Raw genomic sequence first — 20,706 nt, forward strand, 5'->3', positions numbered from 1 at the left:
TCATTAATTTTCTCTAGTCTTAATCTTAGTAGTTTAGTTCCTTTTAATAACAATAATTTGGTTACCAATAATTTAGATTATATATATTTTTATATAGTTTAGATCAATTTAGATTATATTAATTAATCATGAATAAATCAACTTATTTCCATGTGGTTCGACCCTTCTTCCCTATCTGCATAGTTAGTGGACTTAGGAATTATTTTTGATAAGGTGATACGACTTTAGCCTGTTAAAATTTGGCGTCGTTGCCGGGTAAACATATTTATTTTTATTTCTGATTGTTTTTGTACTCTAGATTATTCCCTCTTGTCTTAGAAAACGTTAGTTCTTTGAGACAATTCTCATATTTGTCTTTTAGTTCTTTGTTTATGCCCAGGTGTTCCAGATCAGGTTACATTCCATTTGATCCTTAGATCGAACGCTCTTTTCATATACAAAAAAATCTTTACAGGAAAATCCTGGCGGGTTATGGGGGTAGCGATATTCCTAGAGGCCCTCCAACTGATTCTAGTGATTCAGAAGATTATTCAGAGTCAGAATCAGAGATGACAAGAAATCCACCTAAGAAGCTCAACGATTATTCGCAGTCGTCCCTAACGGATTTTCCACACCTTTCTCTTGCTCCAGGTCTCGAAGGAGTACAATTCGAGATCAAACCCGAATTCATAACAATGATTGAAAGAAAGCACTTTAGTGGAGCTAAGGGTGAATACCCAAATCTTCACATTGTCGATTTTTGTCAATATTGTAATACTAGTAGGCAGGCTGGGGTCAAGCAAGACCAGATCAGGGAGATTCTTTTTCCCTTTTCTTTATGTGGAAAAGCTAAACTTTGGTTTAATGGTTTGAATAGAACTGCACTTGGTATCACTTATTGGGGAACTCTTGCTTTGAATTTTTATAATAAATATTACCCTGCAGAGAGAACAACCTTATTGAGAAGTGCAATTCAGAATTTTGCCCAAGAGCCAGATGAAGCGTTATATGAGGCTTGGGAAAGATTCAAACATCTGCAGAGGGAGTGTCCCCGTCATAATTTGGCACAGTGGCAGTTGATTCAAGCCTTTTATAATGGAATTGGCAATACATATAGAACGATTCTAGACTCCGTAGCTAGTGGAAGGTTTATGAATCTTAATGTTGATGATGCAGGACAGGTTATTGAAGATATGGAAATTCATAATTCCCAATATGGGAATCCTAGAGGCTTTGCAAATAAAGGCAAACACAGTGTTGATTCAGTATCCTTTGTACAAGCCCAATTGACATCTATTTTCCAGAAATTAGATAATCTTAGTACTGTTATTCCTAATTCCATTGCTAATGTTTCTGCCGTTTCTAATAATTCTAATGAAACTTTTTTTGAAAATTGTGGAATTGTAGGACATTGGGAACAAGATTGCATGAGTCCTATAGAGCAAGTTAATGCCTTCCAATCCTACAGGCAGAATAACCCACACTCTAGCACCTACAATCCTGGGCTCCGGAACCATCCATACCTTTCTTACCGGAGCACCAATGTGCAAAACCCTCCACCTCCACATCAGCCACAACAAGTTTCACCACCACAGCAGAAATATTACCATCCGAACACTGGCCTGAAAACCCAAGCACAAACTCCTCCATCATCTTCTAACCCCGCCTTGTCAGAAATTAGAGCGATGTATATATATAAATACATTCGACTTGCATGCAAAAGGCGCCTTTATATATTTTTAGGAATAAAAGAACTAAGTTTATATTAAATTAAGATGTTCCATGCAAGAATCTTTGATAAACACTCTTATGCAATATCAATAATCATCAGTTTAAATAAAATCGACATCTATGAGCATAGAATCTTCGATCAACACTCTTGTTTTATTGGCTTCCATCCAATTACATCTGAATCAACTCTAAACTCTTAGAAAGTGTCCAAATGACTATGAAATAATATGAAACATTAAGAAAAACACAAAAGGAGCGTAATAGAGCGATATATGACGACTTATGCAAATATGGCCCTAAAATCGACCAAAAAGACTAAGAAAAAGGTATAAAAACTAACATAAATGTGCCTATGAACCCTATATAAATATGATTCATCACACCACCCTGTTCACACCTCCCCTTGAAAACCTTATCGCAGCTCCCCTCAAAAACCTCGTTACACCGCTCCTGTTCACACCTCCCATACCCCTTGTCGCACCGCCCCTGTTCGCACCGCCGATAATTAGGATTTTGTGGGGTTTGAGATGATGGATAATTAGGGTTGATGAGTGGGTGGAGGTTTCTGGGGAGGGGAGGAGTGTAGATGTGCGACAGACTCCAGGGGATGCCAAAAAGGTGGTGGTTGGGCGGAGGGGTAGCTGGTGAAGTGGGAAAGTGAAGGAAAAGGGAGTTGTGTGGTGGTGTTGGTGGTGGTGATTCCCTTTGGTTTTTGTAAAACAAACAAAATGCTATATGGAATGGGTTTCATTCCATTCTCTTTGAATCCCTTTGTTCATTCCATTCTGTTTATCCTATGCAAACCAAACGACCCCTTAGTGTTGGGGCTTTGAAAGAAGGAAACATTGAGTTCCCTTTCTATCGCCCATGTATGTTTATGATTTATCCTCGTTATCGATTATTTGATTTAACCCCATTTACCCCTAGCACTTCTTTCCCTTGACATTTCTTTAGTCAAAACTAGTAGTCCACAAACTTCCAATCCTTGATTCGGTTTAGCTTATTATAATTAATAGTTTCCCCTTAGTCCTTGTGGAAGTGTAGATACCCAAATGTGTCTCCCCAAAACCAAACCCAGTGATGAATACTTTTCATGTCATTTGATTATCGAAAAAAGCGAAAGTGTGAAAAGTCTAGTGATGAGGATGTTTTAATTAAAATATCTCTTCTTTCTGTTTTTGAAAATATTTCTTTTCTTACCCTATTTTATGAAAATAGCCAATCCAGTTTAGTTTGGTCCATGATAAGGGTCCAATAATGATGTAGTTGGATAGGGCTTGAAAAGACCTTTCCAAATATATATTATAAGCCCAATTCCGATGAATAATGAGGAAGTTATGGCCAAAATACTAAACTGGGCCCGGTTTGGTTCTTACATACGACCCAATGATCTAGAGGAGGACCTATTATTAATTATCATTCTTAAGGCTATTAGGATTTATTATAGTCTTCAAGAATACTCTAGAAGGTTCTCTTAAATCCTAATGGAGTTAGGATTGATAATTATGTTTCAAAGAGTTTAAAATTGAATAAAACTACTCTTGAGAATCCTTGTTTTGTACGAAATGGAATATATTCAGATATTATTTTCGTGTCTCATAATGTTTATCCAAATTTTACATGGTTGGATAGATCTTGAAATTATCTTTCCAATGATATATTATAATATTAATTCCGAGCTATAACGAAAAAGATATGAAAGAAATACAAAACTCTATCCAAAACTGACACCCTTCCACTATTTCGGCCATATCTTTTTATATACAAAATATTTTAATCTGATTCTAATTGGGTTGGAAATTAGACTTCAAGAGCTTTCCAACGACATATTATATGCCTTATTTGGACTTCTGGATCAAAAGATATGATAAAAACAAAATCCGCAAAAACTGTCTTGTAGCGCCGAACGACAGGCCTGTCGCGCGGCGACAGGGGCTGTTGTGGCGTCAACGGCGTGTTTTATTCCTCTTCAAACTCTAATTCTTTTTTTTTATCAAATCCGGACCGTTTTCATTATAAATAGCGTCCTTAGACCTTCATCAATTCTCATCAAGAAATTCTTGATACTCTCTCTCTTCTTTCTAAGCCAACTTTTTACAAACAAAATTCCGCATTCACAAGATCTAGACACACCTAGCATAATTCGAAGTTTCCTTTTCCCTAGACGTGAAAGATTTGATATTTCTGAGGGTTTGGTCCCAAATATTTATTTCAATTATTTAATTTAATTGTTTGATTAATATTTTCCTTGAAGTTACTAACGTGTGTATTTTGTTATTAGAAAGAGATACGAGGCATTCAAGTAAGTGCTTTAATTATTTTATTGATATTATGATATAGAAATCATGTTTAGGTTGTTATTTTGATTCCTAGTATCATGATAGGATGCTTTTCTTAGTATGATGTTTAGGGTAAGAATAAGTTTCTTAATTATATCAATTATGATTTCTGTGATACTTCCTATTTTTTTCTTAATAGCATGTTAGTATCATGTTAGGGCTAAAGCTTTGATCTTTAATGTTTAGTGACATGCTAGGGTTTGTTATTAATCTTGTTAGTATCATTCCTATGATCTTGCTCTAAGTATTATATATGCTTTAACATGATTATGATTATTTTTATGATTTATGATTATAATTGTTATAATTATTATCATGGTTATTATGATTATGATTATTATGTTGCTTGATAGTTATGATATTTATTTGTTATTGCTTGATCACGCCTTTCATGCATGTTTAAAGGGAATTGGTACTTGTAATCACGCTTAATAAGATAATTAATAATCTTGTTTAGGGTTAATTTGATCGCCAATAATAGTTTTGTTTGTGCATTAATATTCAACCAACATAGATAAACAGGTTTAGGGTAAACCTAATGATTGCATGTTAGTCATAAAGCGCACATGAATACGAGAAGAATAAAGTAGAGGCCTATTATTAGGGCAGGTTATTTCTCTTTTAGATTGAATTTGTACCTTCATCCCCGAACTTCCAGTCTTGGTTCCAAACCTATTGGAGTTAACGATCTCTTGGATCGTTATTAAGGGGTGTAACCTTCACCCTGTGAACGGTTTACAAGTTTCTAAAACTTGTTGATGACTCTTTTGCTCTAGCTTCCTTCCCTTTGGACGCCACCATGCTTAAGTGTATGATCACAGTGGGGTTCAAGTTTGAGGTAATGCTTGAAATATTCCCTATAGGAAGAATGACCCTTATTTACCATTATGCTTAGGTTAGTGGTTAGTTAGGTAGTTTGACTTTAGGGTGTTTGCCCAACGACCAAATATCCCTTCCGTCACTTACATGGCGCGACACTTGACGAAAAGTTAGAACGACACTTTCTCCAAGTGTCGTTGTCTCATGGCATGGCTAAAAATTTGGCTTTATATATTAGTTATATACTTCCTCCGTTTCTTTATAGTTGCAACACACACTTTATCACGGTATTTAAGAAAAGTGGACCTTACATGATATAACACACTTAAAATGGGGTTAAGAGATTGTTAGGAGTATAATCAAGTGGGTCATGTGCTTTAAATAAAGGTATTAGTACAATTTTCACCATAAAAACCTTACTTTTATGGTGTTATGCAACTATTGTGATATTTTCATTTTAGGAAAATGTTGCAACCATAAATGAATGGAGGAAGTATATGATATGATAGGATATGATTAAAAATTTTGTTTATTAGGGTAAAAATGAAAATAAATTAAATTTAAACAATTTTTGAATGTGTGTCAATCACAAATGACTGCCACGTACCCTACGACCTCCCAAACTTCTCACAACAACAATGGCGGCAAATGAAAAACTTACTTATGACGCACACCATTGATGCATTATCATCTTCACCACACTCCCACTCTTCGCAAACTCTACTCATTCCTCAGTACTTTTCTCTCTCCTAATTTTCGTCATCTCATTGCGTCGAATTGTCTGATTCTCTCGCTAATCCCTTTGAATTTGTTCTTTATATTGTTGTTTTTTGTTGAGTAGTTTTATAATAATATTTCTTTCTCGTTTTAATTATTATTAATAATGCTACTGTTGATCATAATTTTGAAAATTTTGGAATTATTTTGGTTTTTCTTCATCGTAAATTGTTTTGTTGCTCTTGCTATTGAAATGCAAGCATGGTGTAATATGATGATTGTGGAAAATTATCATGGTTATTTGAATCAAATGAATAAAAAAAAAAACTAATCTTCTGAAGTTTATTGTTAATTAGAGAGTAGTTTTTATTTGATTATATGCAATCGGTGTGAATTTTGTTGACTGTTTGTAATATAAATACATTAAGATGATGCTCATTCTACACTATTTTTAGTTTCTCCACCTAAAAGTGCTCCATTGCAATCAAGGAGGACATTGTTCCTCTCCCGATTCTCCCTTGTTCGTTTTCCTAGATTCTCATAGATGGCTTTAGCTTCATCGATCACTTTGAGGCCACTCTTGTCAATGATGATTGGGGAATGGGCATAGGATAACATATTTCCTTGATTTCCTTCTTCTGAAATATTCTTTTCCTTGGTTGTTATTCAAATGAACAACCACGAAAGATCCTTGATTCGAATTAAAGTAATGGGATTTCCCTTATTTTAATGATAGATAGTCCTTTTTGACATAGAAATAATGGAGCTCAACCTTCTTTGGTTAACAAACCGATACATAGGCTCCGTCATATTGAGAACGAATTTTGAGGAGGTTAATTTTACATCGGCCTCTATGCACAGTATATCAATATATCACCCTCACTTGAAGGGCCCTCCTCTTTCATCCTTTCTTGGAGATACTGTTTATTTAATTGTCATTTAAAGAGTAAAAAAAACTAACCTGGGTTAATTAATTGGGTGCACAACACACCCATGCATTTTTATGATTTTTTTGTAAGGTTAAGTAAATCAATAAATGATTCAAAAATATATGTTTAAATCTTTATAATATACCTCCATTAATTTTTAGTTGCAACTTATAAATATTTTGTATCTCACGAAAAATACTTCTATGTTGCAACTAAAAGTTAACGGAGGATATCTCTAATTATAGTTTAAGAATATTGCTATGCATATTCCTAGGATTTTTTTTTATTTTTTTTTTAAAATTAATTTAGCCTAAAACAATTCCATTACAATTTCGCTTCTTTATAGGTGCCCAAAAAGTTGGGAACCCGGTAATGAACAACATTGGTATTATTTACTTTTTATTCACTTATAGAAATCAACACTAACTACCCTTTTCAGTATTATTATTATTATTATTATTATTATTATTATTATTATTATTATTAGTGTGAAAAAAAATATTTTGATGGAATTTTATCATGATTTTTTTATAGGAAAATTGAATTTTACACCACAAAAAACACGAAAAATGATTTTTAACACTATGAAAAAAAAATTATTTTAATAGCACAAAAAATTTAAACAAATTGAATTTTACCACCACTTAATTGATTTTGTCCAATAATTCGTGAAGTGGGCGCCACAATGACATGTGTTCCCATGTTATTGGCCAAAAAAGAAAAATATAAAATCCAAGCCCTATCATATGTACCTCCTTCTCCACCCCCTTCACCCAGTACACCCACCGTCTCGCCCTACATCTAGCGTACTCTGTCCCCCAGCCTAAACCCACCCCACCTTCAGACTACCGGAACTTCCTGCCCTTCCCTTTCCTTTTCCCTGAGCGGCCTTAAACCGCCCCGACCCCCTTCCCCAACAAATGGCCACGAAGTCATCGGCCGGATTAGGCCACTCGGCTGGCAACAACTAAAGTTGTGATTGCACACGGCCAAACTAAAAAAAATTCTGGCTATGGCTAGCTATGGAGCTCGCATCATGCGCGTTACCTGCCCTAGTTTCATTGAAATTTATAAGTTACATAGAATAAATAAATAAATATTTGTCATAATCTTCCGAAAGATATGTTGACACTTAAACATGCAATATAAGAAGCCTATTTTATTTTGCTAGGAAGATAAATACTCTTTTTGCCTCTGTTTTCTTAAATTTATGCCTTTAAAAAAACTTATCGTTTAGAGCTAAAATAATAATTGATCGTATATTCTGATCAATAATATAAGAAAAAAAATATCATTATGTGCTATTTTGATAGGTGTGTACTCTTCAATATATGAAATTTTGCATTGTTTAATCATAGATAATTGATTGGAACTAAAAAAAAACATGAAACATCATATCGAAACCAGGAGTACAATATTTAAGTATTAAATACTAAACATAGTTTACTTATTTCATTTTTGTGTCAAATTTCTCTTGGTATCACTTTTTGATGAGGCGCTTGAGTATGTTTTCAATCTTCACAAAATCCAGTGGCTTTGGAAAATATTCATCTAAACCGGCTTCTACAAATGCTTGAATGTCAGACTTTGATTCAGAGCTCATCACGCCAAATATCAAGCACTTAACGCCCATAGCTCGCAACTCTTTAGTTGCCTTCACATAAGAGAATTAATTTAAATATTAAAAAAAATTAGTATTCATAATTAAGTAATAATGCAAGGGTGATAAATTTTCCCATTGAAATTATAGTCTATTACTTTAATTGAAATGCCGCAAACAATAATATTTTTTTAATTTGGAACATGAGGAATGAACCACATTGCAATTATTATAGTCCACATATAATATAATTTATCTTGTACATAATAATTCAAATTTTATTATCTTATTCATACTATCACCCAATTAACTCTTTATATATATCCTTATTTTGCCTAAAATGTTATATTTATCATTACTAATTTATTAATAGCCTTAGAGCATTAAGAGAGATGTTGTAAACATCAGCATATGTAACATTATTACGAAAAGATATTAAGATAATACAAAAAAGATTACCTGAATCCCATCCATTATCGGCATTTCCATATCCATGATAATAACATCAAAAGAATTGCCTTCACTGAAAGTGTTCACGGCCTCTTGACCATTTTCTACGACCTTAGTTTTAAACCCTTTCTTGTTAAGCAACATTTCTTCAATCTTTCTAATGACAACATTATCGTCTACAACTAAAGCAGTAAACTTATTCTCTTCATTCATGCTACTATCTCCAACCGTTTTAGACATATCTGAAAAACACACATAATCAAAATATTAACAACGACAACCAAATAAGTAAAGGAGAAAAATTAGAGGGTATAGCCTATATAAAAACAATACATTTATCGCATGAAAATGACTAAATTTTAAAATATTATGAAAATTCACTTCTAGTTTTAACACATGGAATGTTAACGAATGTTATTCTTGCTTGTATCAAATATTAATTATCCTAGGTTGATAATAATGACATTGATTAGAGATCAACTTTTCCTACAGCACACTATAAGGGAAAAGGAGCATTTTGAAGAAAAGTATTTAAGATTACCTTTTTGCCAATGAATTGATTTGAATTGAAGCATACTTAATTAGTGTTTTTTTTTATTGCTTTTATATTGAAATAAGTGTCAAGCACAAAATCAAGATGGCCTTGAGAAACAGAATCCGACATGATACGATTTATTTAAAATAAAAAGTATGTTGATTTGATTTTGTATTACACTCCCAGGATAATATACTTTGTAGTTGTTATCAACCTTACATATATCAAGATTTATTAATTAGACTTCAAAATCAGAATTAATTAAATATATGACATATAATCTAACTCTTTTACAAGGATTACATAGATACCGTATCTGATGTTTAAAATGTATCATATTGGCTTGACATTTTGTACATAATCCAAAGTGGTTCATGAATACATTTATCTTTTCACGAGATTTTGCTGAAATTTTAAGTTCTTAACATTGAAACAAAATCAAATCTGCAATAAACGATCAAACCGGTCTCATATATTATATTGAGAGAGAAACTAGAACTATTATATGTATACATTATCAACTAATCCTTATGACTTTAATGTGTTACAATCAATATTATTTATTTATTTTTCGCTATTTTAATTTTGTACCTTTATTTCATCCCCATACCTTCAGTCGTGATTCTTAATGCTATATTTAGTAATCTTATAGATCATGAATGGGGTGTAACCTTTATGGATAAAAATTTGTGGTTGTCTTGTTCCTTTTGGTAAAATTAGGGTCGAGAAAAACTACCCGAAAACCGAAAATCCAAAAACCTGATCCATAACCGTTCCAAAAATTAGGGTACCCAATTTGATAACCATAACGGTTCAATTACCCGTTCTGATATTTTGTTATCGGGTATAGTTATTGGGTGTCATTTTAAATTAATGGTTTTCTAATCTTGATAAGCAATTTGTTGTTTTTTTCCTTCTTAAATCTATTTTTCAAAATTTAAACTCTTACTTTACTTTATAATCACGTTATAATAACAAATATTAGTAATATTACTAATAATTTGGTCAAGATCATGTGATATTGTTGTTAATTAGTATTGAATGATATCATTATAATTTATAACAACATTATTAAGTTTAATTATCATTATTGGATGTCTTATTGAGTACCCGATAACCGATCTGAAAATTCAAGTACCCAAAGTCTGAGTAATCGAACTTATCGGCTAGGTTTATGGATATCACTTTTAGTGATATTGGTTATCGGTTACCCAAACTGTTAGTACTAACAGTTTGGGTACCTGTCCCATGTTCACCCCTAGGTAAAATCCATTAGCGATTTACAAGCTCTTTAAAACTTATTTACAAATAGTTTAGATTCTATCAAATTTTATCAACAAAATTCTGAATCAAAATGATTTATACAATAAATTTTAACCAAAATTATTGTTTTAAGGTTTCTTTAAATTATTTTTTTACCATTATAAGACAAGCAAATAGTAGAGTGACATGTCTTTTAGTATAATATATTGATTGATTGATGATTAATGTATTTGAAAGTTTTGAAGGGTACACTACACAATTTATTTTTTAAAGCCTAAGAGGTGAACAGAACAATAAAATGGAGCATTTTTGTTGACTTATTTACAAGATTACCCTTTAATTTGCAAAATTTGTTTAGAGCAACTCCAATGGTTGTAGCTAGGGACTTGTTTGCAATTTTAAATAGTCCCTAGCTCTAGCTTGACCATTGGAGCAAAAATATGTAATTAGCTTAGGGTATGTTCACATTTACTGAATTGAGCTGAATTTAACTGATTGGAACTGAACTAAGCTGAATTGAACTGATTGGAGCTGAACTGAACTGAGCTGAAATGAATATTTTATGAGAGAGGAAAATTAAGAGCTGAACTGAACTGATTGGAGCTGAACTGAACTGAACTGAAATTAAGTAAATGTAAACAGACCCTTAGTCAAGCAAATTAGCTTTGCCAAGCTAATTTGTTTGAAAAAAACGTGCCAAAAAGAAAATGTTAAAAGTCAATTAGTAATTAAGATAAAAATAATAAATTGATAATTTAAATAATAAGCTAATAGCTAGCCATTAGGGATCAAACTAGCTATAAACATAATTAGCTTGAAAGCTTATGTGGCATGACAAGCTAATTTGACAATTAGCTTGCCATTGGAGTTTCTTATTAGGGTGAAAATGAAAAATATTTAAATTTACGGCTATTTCACCAAATGCCACTGAGTATTTACAAAATTCACCAAATGCCATCATGGTCTGTTTGGGAATTGTCATTTCATTTCAAATGTTGGATTTGTCCCAATTGAGCTGTTTGGAAACTCAAAGCATTTGGAATTGAATTTGGCTGAATTCCAGACACTTATAAAAATAACCCACACCAAAGAATTTGAAATCCATCTTCAACATATGTCATTTCAATTCCAAGTGATGTGATCTATTCACCTTCATCTTCTCTCTCCTCTATTTTTACCAGGTAAGTGTAAACACAAATTTTAAATCTCCAAAATATAGATTCAAAATAAATGAAACAAAATGTTAGTTTTATTAATTTGATAATTTTGGGTACAATCTCTAATTTGCTCCTCTGATTCGATCTCCACTTTATCTTTGACTTGTTTCACGGGCTGAGTTGACTCTTGATTGAGGGCCGACGAGGCTTGATCTCTATCACAAAGATATCTGATGTAGACCTTTGACTTGGGTTGTTGATTGAGGGTCGACGAGGCTTGATCTCGATCAATGACTTCTTGGTGTAGAGGCTGAACCGGTGATGTTCTTGATGATTTGAGGTTCCTCTTTCCTTCGTGTTGAGGGCCGTCGAGGCTTGATCTCTTCCACGGGTGATCTTCTAGAGTAGAACGACACGTCGAATGCTTGTTGTTCTTCTTCTAGGTTTTGAGAGGATTGCTTTGGAGAAGTTTAGAGTATTTTATGTGAGGTTTTCTCTAGAGAGGTTTAGAGTATTTTATGTGAGGTTTTTTTGTATTTGATTCTCCTTGTTTTCTCTAGGTTTTTCTCTGTAGATTTTTCTCTCTTTTAGGTTTTTCCTTCAGCTTCCTCTTCCCGCAAAATGAAATAGAGATAGCTCTATTTATAGAGTGAGTGACTCTTAGGGTTAGGGTTTGATGTGCATGGAGGTGGGCCTGCTTGATTATCATAACCCATTTTTAGTGGGTTTTAACTATTATATAAACAATTTAATTAAAATAACTAAAATGGGCCAATTAAATTTATTCACCCAATTTAATTAATTTTAATTAATAGTCAAATTAGCATCAAGTCAATAAATTGACTTTTGACCCATATATTATCCAATGTGGCACTTATATAAATTTTTTGTGCCTACAGTAAGTTACTCATATTTTCTCTCTCCTCTCTTCTACCACATAAAAGTTCTCTCTCATGGCTCCTTGCTTTAACCTTCATCGTCGGAAACTAGGGATTCCAATTTCCGACAAAGCACTGATGATGAACCTTAACCTTAATTTCGCCGAAGAAGACAAAGATGATTTTATAGAGAAGACCATCTCAAGAACAGGCAAGCTGCATTTTTAGATGCCATTGGAGTTATCGACACTTTAATTTGTCGCCATTAATGAGATAATTGGAGTCCTCGGTGTTGCGTCGCCATTGCTGAACCACCATTGGAGTTCGCAATGTTGCGTCGCCATTGATGAATTGCCATTGGAGTTCTCGGAACATTGGAAGGGACGACATTGTTGACAGTAGTGTTGTATGAAAATATGATTTGAATTTTATTTTATTTTTTATTTTTTTAAAAAAAAAATCAATTAAACAATACAATTGTGAAATTAAAATTCCAGTCTATCCAAACAACATGTAGAATTTCAAATCCTAGAATCTAAATTCTAGCAATTTCCCAAACACCAATTTTGGAATTAAAAATAAGAATTTCAATTCCGAGAATTGAAATGAATAATTTGAAATTAAATACTGATTCCCAAACACCGCCTCAAAGTTTTCAAAATTCACCAAATGTCACTGACAAACAATACAATGACACCTCGTGCCACTAATAGCATATGGACGTTAGTTTTCCGCTAATGCAATTCTTATTTTACCAAATGTCATGGCTTTGGAAAATTATTTCACCAAATGCCATTACATTTTAAAATTAATACACAATATTTATTTTAATGAATAAAAATAATACTTTTTTCGATTTTCGCGACGAATAATGTTCGGGTAAGGTTTAGGGGTCATTTTGACCCTTTTATGGGTACAAATTAAACTCGAAATTGGCAAAAAAAAAAAAAAAGTAAATACTCCGTTTCACATTTTTCCGAAAAAAATTACGATATCGACATACAAAACGGGGCATATACGTTATTTTTTAGTCAATTTCGAGCTTAATTTGTTCCCATGAATTATTAAAATGACCCCCAAAACCTTATCTGATCAATTTTGATGGTTAAAAAATAACGACACTCTAATTGAAATATTTTTCAACACACAAAATGAAGCATTTACGTTATTTTTTTTGTCAATTTTGAGCTTAATTTGTATTCATAAAGGATCAACATGACCCCCAAAACCTTACCCGATCAATTTTGATGGTTAAAAAATAACGACACGCTAAACGAAATATTTTTCAACACACAAAAAGGAGCATATACATTATTTTTTTTTGTCAATTTCAAGCTTAATTTGTATCCATAAAGGCAAAATGACCCCCAAAATATAACCGAGCAATTTTTGCCACAAAAATAAGAAAAAATATATTATTTTTATTAATTAAAATAAATAATTAAAATGAACCAATCATATGACACGTGTCAAGATTTAATCTTAATGACTAACGGAGTTAACGGCCGTTAGTCATTAATCTCGAAGAGATTTGGTGAATTTTGAAAACCTTATTGGCATTTTGGTGAATTATTTAAGTAATCAGTAAATAACTGTTAAATTTCTACCATTTTTTATTTTTGAACGTGTGTCAATCACAAATGACTGCCACGTACCCACCACCTCCAAACTTCTCACAACAACAATGGCGGTAAATGAAAAACTTACTTATTATTATGACGCAGACCATTGATGCACCATCATCTCCAGTTCTCTACCATACTCCTACTCTTCGCAATCTCTACTCATTCCTCGGTACTTTTCTCTCTCCTAATTTTCGTCATCTCATTGCTTCGAATTGTCTGATTCTCTCGCTAATTCCTTTGAATTTGTTCTTCATATTTTATTTTTTTGGTTGAGTAATTTTATGATAATCTTTCTTTCCTGTTTTGATTGTTATTTATGTTATTGTTGATCATACTTCAAAAATTTTGGAAATATTTTGATTTTTGTTTCGTTGTAAATTGTTTTGTTGCTCAGTTGCTCTTACTATTGAAATGCGAGCATAGTGTAATATGATGATTGTGGAAAATTATTTGAATCAAATAAATAAAGAATACTATTTTTTTTGGAGTTTATTGTAATTTTAGAGAGTAGTTTGTATCTGATTATATGCAATCGGTGTTGCATTTTGGTTGATTGTTCGTAATTTTAAGGTGTTGAGTTGTTTTGAGTTGAATATGTAGATATTGATGGTTAAATACTCTAATTTGTGTTTAAATTGTAATTATTAGGGTTTAATTGATGTCGATGATTTGAGTTTTTGATTATTTTTGATTTGCTATGTATTGTATGTAGTATGTTCAATTTCTATGCTTTACATTGATGCTTTTGATATTATGTGATGATTGAAGCTATCTGATGCTAATTGCTTATCAAAGTTGTAATTAGGGTTTTGTTGTTGTTTTTGTGTAGAATTTGGGGTATGGGGCAAGGAATATATGATTAGTGAGCATATTGGGGCCGTGCACAGTTCGTAATTAGTTTAATTAGTTAGGAAGGAAACACTTTAAATTTCTCGTGTCCGTATTCTTCCTTTATTGAACTTAATGTCTCTCACAAGGATAATGCTTACGGTAAAGAATGTATCTATGTTAGACTTGTGTACTTCTGTTAGACTTGAGCATGTGTCCAAGTGAAATGAAGATTCCGAATGACATAGGTTTCATCAACACATTAGATGGAGGGATATGGGTGTTTTTAGTTGGTAAGTTTAATTGAAAATTAGTATAGATTAGTCGCAACATCAAGGAAGTTTTTAAAGCATGAGGAATGGAGCATGCTCATATAGAAGGTCAGGTGCTCTTTCTATATGTATCTACCATATTTTTCTTCTTAAGAGCATCCTCTTAGCTGTATGCCTGTTTAAAATAACCATTGTTCTGCCACTTTGTTGAAGACATCTGATCGACGAGTCAATTCAAATATCAAGTTGGAATGCATTTTATGTAGTTTTCGTTTTAAGTTTGGTGAAAATTTGTATTGATGATGGTCGACACTTATTTTTGCTTTTTCTTCATGGATCTTGGACAATATTTTGAAATCTGTATTTTTGCAGGATGTATTGATCTGTTCACGTGAATTGGAAATAGCTTGCTGATACCACCTGTGAATGTCAAAACCCATTATGGAAGATAAAGGAGCTGCTATGATAATTGGTACTAGCTTCTACTACATCAAATTCGTTAACAGCTTAAGCTTTGGATCTCTTACTTCCAATTTTTTTGGTGTTTATATTCAATTTTGGGTTAGTGCTACTGCTGATTTATTGTAGACCAAGGCATCACTCCCTCTCAAATTGAACCATGATGTGTCCTGCTGATGCTAGCTAGTCATTATTAATAGTTGGTCCAGATAATTATGTTATTTACTGTGATTTGGCACAGGGAATTTTAACAGGTCTAGTTGAAGAGGGAGTTTTAGCAGGTCTAGTTGAAGATTGTTTCATTACTGGAATAGGCAATTTGTTGTCTTTACTCTTGAGATTTACATTATCACAACTTGACATGTTCCTTGTGCATCATGCTCTTGCTGTAAAGCTGTTTATGGCTATTTTTTAGCTGATTGATTAGTACAGAATGGTTGCAAGTCTCTTTAAAGATTTGCACTCCGTGAACTCAGCTAGTTGCAAATGTTATTAGCATTACTGGTAATTCATGTGATAGTGATTTTTTACTATTCCTGGTCTTCTGCCTTGGCTCAAAGTCATGTCTGCCTCTAAAATATATTATGAATTTCCTATAAATTAATAGCATTGCAGTGCTTGCAGTGATTTTCAGTTCTCCCTCTTAACATGATAGGTATCTTGGAGGCATGCAAGTTAAGGCATTGCCTTGAAACATCTGTTATACTGTCCTTGTTGAAGTGTTTCTATATTCTCCACCAGTATATAGTATATACCGTATATTTGGACTTGAACATTAAAGTAGTCACAGTATTGATGTTCCTTAGATGTCCGAGTGAGTGCTGAGGTGGAGAATGAAAACTTCCATTCAAATTTAAGAAAATTTCAGCATGTGCTTTGTGTTAATTATGTTTTTGGGGTTGTTTTGGCAAGATTATCTGAAGATCACCTCATGTATTTATTAGTAACAAATAACTTTTAGTTTTCTCATTCCTTGAACTTTGTTGTATCTCGTTTTTATTACTCTAGATGATTCTAAAGGAGCTTTATGTGACTCAGATAAGATTGACAATGGCCAGAGCAAAAAAGAAGCTAAATCTGAGAGGGTTCAAGAGGATGTTGTGCTTATGCCTACGGAGGATTCATTCTCTGCAGAAGATACCGTACCATTCAGCATGACTGATCCCCAATCTGGGAGAGAGATTGCACAAACGGAAGCACTTAAACAATGTGACTATTCAACAGATGTGAATATGGAGGCTACTATAAATCCTGATGATGTTGTACGAGCTGGAGGTTTTGGTGCCAGAGATGACTTAAGTAGTTTTCTTCCTACTGCAAGCGACTCAACTGACTTTGAAGCTTCTTTGCTTGACGCACGTGACTATGAAGAGTGCCAGGGTGAGAAACACCGACCAGGCCTTGGCTGGAGTGAAAATAGAGTGTCAGAGTAAAAGTGTTGTTTCAGGAAATCTCTTTCAGATTTTTTCTATAGTCACAAACTATGGTAAAGGTACGTTTGTAACACATTCAGTGTGTCTAGTTTTTTATGGTTGTGTGCTTTGTTGTTGACTTGCTTTGCCTGCCAAAAGGCAAACTTGTTGCGTGTCTTTTCATGTGGGCCAATCTAAGATTCTTTTCAGTAATCTCTTTCTACCATGGAAAATTTCTAATTTATCTGCTCTTCTCTTGTCTTTTCAGCTTTACATTCTCATTAGCATAAGCAATTGAATCAGTTTATCTATAGTCTAACATACAAAAATGGGTACTTTGTTCAAAATTGTTTGAAAAATGTGTAGAACAAGATTGTAAATCAATGAATGCTGTACTTCTTTGTGAACTTTTAGATACTAGGGCGCTGAAAGATGTGCCAGCTATGTAGATGGGCTACTTACAGACTTTAGCTTTATTGCTTCCCTCTTTTATGCTGCTGAGCGGACCAATTTGAATTAGGTTCTTGAAATGATGGCCTGTATCATGAAATGGCTCTACCTTTTGGGAAGATTCTTTGCCCTGGTGTGAGAATTGATAGAGGGTCATAGGCGAGTTTCCTACGTGCAAAAACATTCCATTGAGGTCCAAAATGAGCTCTCCATCCGTCCTGACTGTCATAATGTGGAAGATATTGCTTTGCCCCAAGCTTGGCAATTTTACAGAAATTAAGTATTCTTTTGTTTTTGGCTAAAATGCTTTCAAGTCCGTCTGATCCAGATGAAGATGGCATCGCAGATGTTAGAAAAGCTACGAGGTAGAAAACATCTTCTGATGGGGTCACCATTGATGTCTTGTGATTCCATCTGTTAAGCATTATTATACATATTCTACTTTAGTGCTTACCCTAAAAAAAAAAAAACATTGTTGTCTTCTCTATAAGGGGGAATAGTAGACAAGCACATGTCGGAAAAGTAAGTACCTTGATTGGTTGACGGGATAGATGAGGATCGGGCCATTGCTTGTGTCTGTGAGAATATGACCGAATACCTCTTCAGCAAAAGTGTGTATCTTACTCTTGGGAATAAGAAGATTTAACCAGGGATGGGGAACATCCCACAATCCTTTCTCTCGGAGCTTTATCTCTGATAGGTGAACTCTGTTTAGGAAATCCATGTATGATACTTCAGACTGGAAAAGTGTGTAAGAGATATAATTTAATTTGGATAGTATATGTTCTGTTTCCTGCATTTGGAAAGACACAAGAGGTTCAGTTTCGATAATGAATGATTTGCTTGTGTATCAACATATGAAAAAGTGGTTTTTAAGAAATACTAACCTCATTTGTAATGCTCGCATCCTCGGGATTAAAGTATTTTGCCATTTCAAGGCAGTAAAGAGTTTTTCCTTCTGATCTAAATTGACTAGCCTGCAGGGGCTCTCTGGGGCTGAAGGTAGATCTCCAGTTATTAATAAGACCTGTTCTGTTTATTATGACAAAGCCTTCAATATAATCAAATGGATTATCTGATGATATTAGCTGTTCTTGATCCTTGGTAAATAAGTTGAAGTCCGAGTATAGCACTCTAATCCATTTTACCTGTGAAAAAAGTTTTCAGATGACTACAGGGACCTTTATAATTCAACAACCAGTCAGTTAAATTATGGACACTACTTACCGTTTTGGAAGCTGGCTCAAGAGAGATTCTGGCCCGAGTGATGATGCCAAACTGTCCTAGTCCCCCAAGAACGCCATAAAAGAGGTCAGCGTTCTGTTTTGCTGAACAGTTCACTATGTCTCCTTTTCCTGAACCCATGAAAAAAGGAAAACAATTAATCAAAATGGGCCTAAAATTTTTCCCTGCATTAAAGGACCTTGTCAAATGAATAACATGCTGAAATAATTATATGCCTGCATTTATTTTTGTTGATATTCTAGTTTAAGTATTTACTTTCTAATATCTTGTAAGTTGAGTAACGAGTTAACAACTTACCAGTGACAACTTCCAGCTGATGGACATTGTTTATTTGAGGTCCATGCCTGAATGCTTGTCCACTAATCCCGGCATTTGATAAAGTTCCCCCGACGGTCAAATAAAGGTAATCGGTCCATGATTTAGGAGTTAATCCCTGTTTTAGGGTCTCATGCAGAATATTAATCCACAATTCACCCCCTGAAACATCGACATAGGGTTGTTCCCCTGTATGAACATGCATTTTTGGTTCTTCTAATGATTCCATGTTGATGACTATGCCGCCATGACTTTGCGATTGGCCTTGAAGTGAGTGACCGTGGCCTCTTGCGGTAATAGTGAGTTTTGGATTATGGCCCATGTTGAAAACATGTTTAACTATTGTAGAGATGTCAGAAACTGATTTTGGTAACAGAATTGCCATTGGAAGGAAATGGTATCTGTTACCGAAGTCATTTGCTACACGATGGGTATTTTCGAAATCAAGACGGCCGTTTAGATTGAGTTTTTTAAGTGATGATACTAGATCAAGTGAGCTCAAGTTTGTGAAATCTGGGATAGCTTGGGGAAGGTAAGAGCAGTGATTGATATTATGATCAGCTAAGTTTAACAAGAGAATTAAGAAAACTTTTAGCAGCACTGCTGCACTTTGTCTAAGGGACTTACATGAGAACATTTTCTCGACGGATTTTTTTTTATATGCAGATCAAACTATAAGTTTTGTGAAAGTGAAAGACAAAGAAGAGGCACTGAAATTTGGGAAAATCTTGGGTTTTTCTTTGTAAAGCAAATGAAAAGAAGAGGTGTGGAAGAGATGCAGTGTGGGAGGGAATTTAAAGGGAGTGCCTTGAAAGGCCTTAGTCAAATGCGGTCACGTATGTTACAAAGTGGTGGAAACTTCATTAAGAGATTGACATTTTCTTGCTATTATGTTATTATTAATTAATTGTAGGCCATCATTATAGACTTGCTGTGGGGGCTGGTTTCGCTAAGTTGATCTTAGATTGGCTGCAACTGTTTTACCTTTCTCTTTTTTTAAGTTTGTACTTGTATTTTTTATATGTGTTTTCATATTTGCATAAGGATGTAGGAATTTTCTTTCGTAAATGTTAGTGGTAGTGGTTTTTCATACGCGATTGTATGCTGTATGCATGTGTGTATTGTTTTTCAGAAAACCGTTATATCTGTACTTCTTCAACCCATAACTTCTCTAGCTCCTCCATGCTTATTATGATTGAAAGTATGATTTAAGAATAAAATTCGATCATCTTAAATCAGACGATAAAAAACCCTTTACCCAGCCTTGGAATTGTAGCACAGTAATCACAGGAAGAGGAAAAATACTTTTCTTAAGTTGTTTTTAGGTGCCAATTGTGTTTAGTTTCCTTTAAAATTTAACATTTCGGGTAATGTATCTTTCAAGTGGATTATCCCCCACCTACCCTACCCATCAAGTCTTTGCCTGGTCCTTGCCCTATCAATTTTTTTCTTTATTCCCCCTTTATTTTGGAGGTATATTATTCTCCCAATATATCAATGGGAGATCTCTTGTCATGGACTAAATATCTTTTAACAATTATGGTCTATGGAGGAGGACTAAATACTTGTCAAAGTGATTGGGTTGATCGTCATGTATAGGGGTATGTTTTTGGTGTTGGTGACAAATATTGGGGTTATAATTGTGGTTATCCTCATTAAATAGGGTGGCGTTTTGGGAAGAAAGATACTAGTGCAAGGTTGTT

The 20,706-nt window shown here is 33.7% G+C and overlaps 2 protein-coding genes and 1 pseudogene across 4 annotated transcripts; 1 reads left to right on the forward strand and 2 right to left on the reverse strand.

The window, feature by feature from the left end:
• Positions 1-7,994: 7,994 nt before the first annotated feature.
• Positions 7,995-8,804, reverse strand: LOC145633145 (two-component response regulator 24 pseudogene; annotated as a pseudogene).
• Positions 8,805-14,061: 5,257 nt separating this feature from the next.
• LOC145631040 (uncharacterized) lies at positions 14,062-18,770 on the forward strand. Of its 3 annotated transcripts, none has more exons than XR_014112326.1 (4): positions 14,062-14,191; positions 15,495-15,594; positions 16,620-17,073; positions 18,611-18,770. XR_014112326.1 is itself a non-coding variant. In XM_081683146.1 (3 exons), exons 2-3 carry the CDS (start codon positions 15,549-15,551, stop codon positions 17,012-17,014), a joined length of 441 nt encoding a protein of 146 aa, XP_081539272.1. In that variant the 5' UTR covers positions 14,062-14,191; positions 15,495-15,548; the 3' UTR covers positions 17,015-17,237. The 3 variants fall into 3 exon arrangements, 1 of the variants encoding a protein (XP_081539272.1); XR_014112325.1 differs by having other exon boundaries at positions 18,604-18,769; XM_081683146.1 differs by lacking the exon at positions 18,611-18,770 and having other exon boundaries at positions 16,620-17,237.
• Positions 17,373-19,796, reverse strand: LOC145631039 (cytokinin dehydrogenase 1-like). The gene is made up of 5 exons (XM_081683145.1): positions 18,986-19,796; positions 18,671-18,798; positions 18,331-18,591; positions 17,974-18,236; positions 17,373-17,857 (listed from the first exon to the last, which is right to left on the reverse strand). Exons 1-5 carry the CDS (start codon positions 19,638-19,640, stop codon positions 17,536-17,538), a joined length of 1,629 nt encoding a protein of 542 aa, XP_081539271.1. The 5' UTR covers positions 19,641-19,796; the 3' UTR covers positions 17,373-17,535.
• Between the last annotated feature and the right edge of the window lie 910 nt (positions 19,797-20,706).

The sequence above is a fragment of the Chenopodium album genome, chromosome 5 (genome assembly GCF_948465745.1).
Source record: "Chenopodium album chromosome 5, dcCheAlbu1.1, whole genome shotgun sequence".
Lineage (NCBI taxonomy): Eukaryota > Viridiplantae > Streptophyta > Magnoliopsida > Caryophyllales > Amaranthaceae > Chenopodium > Chenopodium album.